The sequence below is a fragment of the Ictalurus punctatus genome, chromosome 3 (genome assembly GCF_001660625.3).
Source record: "Ictalurus punctatus breed USDA103 chromosome 3, Coco_2.0, whole genome shotgun sequence".
Lineage (NCBI taxonomy): Eukaryota > Metazoa > Chordata > Actinopteri > Siluriformes > Ictaluridae > Ictalurus > Ictalurus punctatus.
In genome coordinates, this window is record NC_030418.2 from 6,926,354 (window position 1) to 6,931,353 (window position 5,000).

The window sequence follows — 5,000 nt, forward strand, 5'->3', positions numbered from 1 at the left end:
CACTCTTAACTGTTTACAGTTGCATTTCACGTTAAGGAATGTCTGCAAGACAAGTTCATTCCTGTTACCAGTTACGTTACAAACTGTCGTTCCCTCACCAACCTCCCTTTTTTCCCCTCATGTCATCTCATCTGAAGTTAATAAGACACACACGCAAAAAAAAAAAAAAAACACAGCTTGTCATGTTAGACAGAAACCAAGAAAGTCCTCTCTTCTGAACATTAAGTTTTAGACACCTGACAGTCCTTTCCAGAAATGTTGCGTTACATAACGCCTCCTTTGTTAAAGAACAAGCTTTAATCTATTTATTTATTATAAATATTAGCTTATGCGGAGCATTCTGCCATACAACTTCCTGTTAATGAGCTATATAAACTTGGAATTACTGTCACAGCTGTGCTGGTATAGAAAATTAATGCGCTTTCTGATTCAACGGCAAGAATTCACCTGTGGTATAAAACAGCTTACACATGTTATATATTTCCTGTCGTTTGGTTGGATCATCTTTCAAGTCGATTCTACTAGAAATGTTTCTTAAGAGGAACTTTTTGTAGAGGAACTTGTTCGTTTTTTTTGTTTTTTTTAAGTAGCTACCCATTCAAGTTTTGGGTTGTACTAACAGAACACTCATAATACTTAGAAGCCTATAATTTCCCATTAAATAGTACCAGTAATTCCCAATTTCTCCTTGCTGCTTACAGCCTGCCCCTTATTTGATCACAAAGACCATGAACACACTGGTTTATTTTTTTCCCTCAAGTTTGTTCTGGGCTGCTCTTAGCAGCAGTTCTGAGAATGCATCGAGAAGGGTTGAGCTACTACTTCCCACCAAAAGAAAAGCCAGAAAATTCACTGTATAAAATTCACCTCAACTCATAAAAGTGGAAAGGAAAAAAGAAAAAAAAAAAACTCTGAAAGTTAAAAAATACCCCAAACAGAAGCAGCCAATTCAGCTTCAGCGTGCTTCAGCATACATCCAAAGAACACCACATCCATCGCTCAAGTTACATCATCAGTGTAATTTATGATTTGAGTGTAGAAAGCCACAAGGTGCTTCCCTGGCTCAGACTTCAGCTTAGTCACATTATAGCCAGGAAACATTAAGATTTGAGCCATATGGAGGAACAAAAAAAAAAAAGTAGAGCTACAGGCTATTGAAGCCGCACACAAAGTAATCAGGGAATGAAAAAAATCAAATAAAAGGATACTTGGTAGGTTTTGCACAGAATTCAATATTATATACAAATCTTCAGGAATTACATGTTTTCAACAACAAAAAAATTAACTTTGTGAGACTATAACCTTCAATCAATTTTACGTGCTGATTCGAAACAATTAGTTTCACTAAGAAATGTTTTACTACACAACTAGAAGACATTTATTCATTTAGCACATGCCTTTATTCAAGCGACGTACAATTGAGCTGAGAACATAAAGGTTAAAGTTTTTACCCAAGGGCCCAAAAGTGTCAACTTGGCAGAGCTGGGATTTAAAAGCACAGTAGAACAAAGCCTTAACCTCTGAGCTCTAATGATACCGTACACCATGTTCTAAATGGATACACAAAGACACAAAGAGACGCAACACATTTTCATTACAGGGGCCTTTATAAGCTGAATCTAATTCTTACCTTTCCCTTGGTCAATAAATCAAGAAGAAAATGCAGCAGCTCTTTCAATCCACAGTTCAATCGAACACAGCCAAAACTAATCTGTGTATAATGTAGTAATGGGGTAAAAAGACCTGGAGTAGTAGTGGCTTGGTGATAAAGATTCTATGATAAAGAGTGTAAAGTCACAAGGTCAGATCCCAGTGTTGCCAAAGAGACCTGCATAAGAATAGAAAAAAATTAACATTTTTTTTTGTTTTGTTTTAAATTTTTATTGATTGGGGAATGGTGGCTTAGTGCTTAGCACGTTTGCCTTGCACATCTGAGGTTGTGGGTTCGCCTCGTGTGTGTGTGTGTGCACAGGGTTTGCATGTTCTCACCATGCTTGGGGGCTTCCTCCGGGTACTCTGGCTTCCTCCCCCAGTCCAAACACACTTGTTGTAGGTTTTACTGGCATTACCAAATCGTCCATAGTGGGTGAATGTGTGTGATTGTGCCCTGCGATTGATTGGCACCCTGTCCAGAATGCCCCCTTGCCTTGTGCCCCGAGATCCCTTTGATAGGCTCCAAGCTCCCCCACGAGCCTGTGTAAGATAAGCGGTACAGAAAATGGTGTATGGATGGATGAATAGAATTTAAGTGACAATTTCATTTGTGCAGCCTAATTGCTGGAGGGATTTCTTGTGCTGATGGGAGAACAGAGCACGGTGGAATGGGGAGAAATACGGCCTAAAAAAGCAACACGAGGCAAGATTAAACCGACAGAGCACTGTGGTTTATAGCTATAAATAATTATACCTCCTCGATGACAGGCTTAGCATCATCGTGAGTTGGACTGAGAATTCACCCCACGCCCCGCCACTCTCAACGTGATTAACTGAGAAAAGTCATGAAACAATTTTGTTTCGAGACGTAAACCTGGGCTGCTGCCAGCAACAACATTCGGGATGATTCCTTCCAAACCAGATAAACCTGGTGTTGGATTTGTATAATGTTGAAAAGGAGAAAAGAAAACACCCCAGGTCATCATAACGCTTCAGGGAAATGCAAAAGAATTCGAATACACTTTTGTCTAATCAGAATAAAAGTGGTTGTTAATACTGCGGACACGATCATGGACGATTCGGTCACTGATCGATTTTCAGATTCGGGCCTAACTGCAGCTTCATGGGTTATTGTTTGGCATGCGGCTGCAAGCGTGTCTGGAGCAGCAACCATCCCAACACTCTGCTGGCAGATTATTGCTAACATTTCTGATTTGGTCAGACTTGTTGGTCAGCTGTCAGACAACGTGAGCAGTCTGACCAACCAAATTTCCCCAGAAACATGAAGGTGTTCGCATGGCAACAAGAACAACTTCAACAAAATAGCGTAATGACTGCACGAAAGCCAGGTTAGTCGAGTTGTCTGGCAATAACATACATGCCAGTATAGTATTTCTTTTTCATCCTTCCATGACCAGCAACAAGAAGGAAAAAGAAAAGAAAAAAGATGTTAGGAGGAAACAGAGAGCGCCTTATATTTCAAGGGAGAGCGGTACGGGTTCTGCACTGAAACTGACAGATTGAGGGCTGAGGGGGAAAAAAATAAAAAATAAATACTCTCTAAACTTTTAACCATTGAAATTTTACAGTGGGCAGAAGTGTCTATATAGGGCGTGTTTCATAGCGTGAGCACTTGCATTATTTAGTGTGAACGCTGTAGTAATTGGCTGGACAGAAGCAGTGATTGAAATGAGCAGTGCAAGGTCTATATCGGTCTAATCCACATTTCTGATAAACAGACTGCATTCGATGCTTGATCATTGTGTGTAAACGAATACACGCAAGACATCTAATAATCTACCGAGTATTTTTATGTATCAATAATTTGATGTTCATTTGATTACTAAAACAAGACTTCCTGAGAACTTGTACATTTGTGTTTATGTTTAGCTTGGGGAACAGATGCAGTTTCACTATGACCAAACCTGAGTGACAGCTGAAAGTAGCTAGCAGACGCTCGGTTTAGCTGTTTGTCTGCTGCCTGGCCACAGCTCTGGATTGACACCGATTAACTAGGCCTGATCTAAGATTATGAGCTATTTTTCAACAAGAATTTTGAGCAGCACTTTCCCCAAGTGGGTTGGATACTGTCCCACCCTAAAAGGGCAGGCCTGCCCTCAAGAGCACTCCAATTATATATACAGCCCACAGTGTTGCTTTCAGTGCACCACCTGGACTTCTAGCACTTCAGCAACAATAACCTGCTGGAAGATAAATCGTCACGTCACACCGGGGTGGGGCCAGAGCCTCCACGAGATATTTTCAGAGAGCACAGTTTTCTGCTTTGCTTTGATTACCATCATTAACAGTGAAATATAGTAAGAGCCATCATCTGTTCATCATCGCAGTCTGTACAGCATAGGCCGACACCCATGAGACCCACACCCTATACCAGTATCATTATCGATGCATCTCTAATCACAATACACAAGATGTATCATTATTATAATTACTTAAACCTTTTTAAGGTTGATTAAATACGTGTAAATGTTTCCATTCATCAGCAAAACGGTACCGCTGCTATGAAATTATTTTAGCTTCACCTTTACGTATCCTAAGAACCTAAGTACTAAATAAAAAAATATTTTAGAAAGAAATTACTTACAATAACTTAACAATTAGCATAAGTGTGCACGCCCCTGAAATAATACTCTGTTAAAGCGCTTTTACTTGTAATACAGCATACAATCTTTTTGGGTAAGAGTCTACCAACTTTGTGCATCTTGATTTACCAAGTTTATTCCATTCTTCCTTGCAAAAAAAATAAATAAATAAAATTCTCCAGATTGATCAAATTGCAAGGGGATTTCCTGTGCACAGCCCTCTTCAAGGTCATTCGACAGGTTTTTCGATAGGATTTAGATGTAGGCTCTGACTGTATAGAATTAAATTTGTGGCAAAAGTATAGAACATAACTTTTCAAGAAACGAACAAAAATGAAACGAGAATAAAAAATGAAAACAGTGAACTCGGTGGTAAAAACACGACATGGTCTTCAAATAAACAGCATTCTTTGTTGACTGTTTTCTAAGCTGCGTTTTTGCTAGTCATGGTTCGTGAATGAGGTTTTCGTGTACGCTCCACAAGTTTACATTCACCATTCTGCCACAAATGTCTTGTGTGGGTGGGGCTTAATAGCAACTTAATTTCATTGGCTAGTGAGATTTGAATCGACAGCTCCCTGACCAGGAAGCAGAGACTTCAGTGTCATGAATTTTGGAGAACGTTCTGGATTCGGTTTTCTGTATGGTTATTGTGTTTGTACTTTGTAGTGGAAATTACTTACTCACTCAGTCAGTATATTAATTCAGAATTAATATTTAAGCTTTGGGTGGTCTCATACGACC

The 5,000-nt window shown here is 39.4% G+C and overlaps 1 protein-coding gene across 2 annotated transcripts in view; it reads right to left on the minus strand.

The window, feature by feature from the left end:
* Nucleotides 1-5,000, minus strand: part of lrrc1 (leucine rich repeat containing 1) — a 55,942-nt gene that overhangs the window by 19,297 nt on the left and 31,645 nt on the right. The window contains exon 5 of one of the 2 annotated variants that reach the window (XM_047154365.2): nt 1,990-2,193. The exons of the other annotated variant lie outside the window; for it this stretch is intronic. Coding sequence (XP_047010321.1) covers nt 1,990-2,193 — 204 coding nt within the window. The remainder of the gene's footprint in view (nt 1-1,989; nt 2,194-5,000) is intronic. 2 annotated transcript variants of the gene reach the window in all.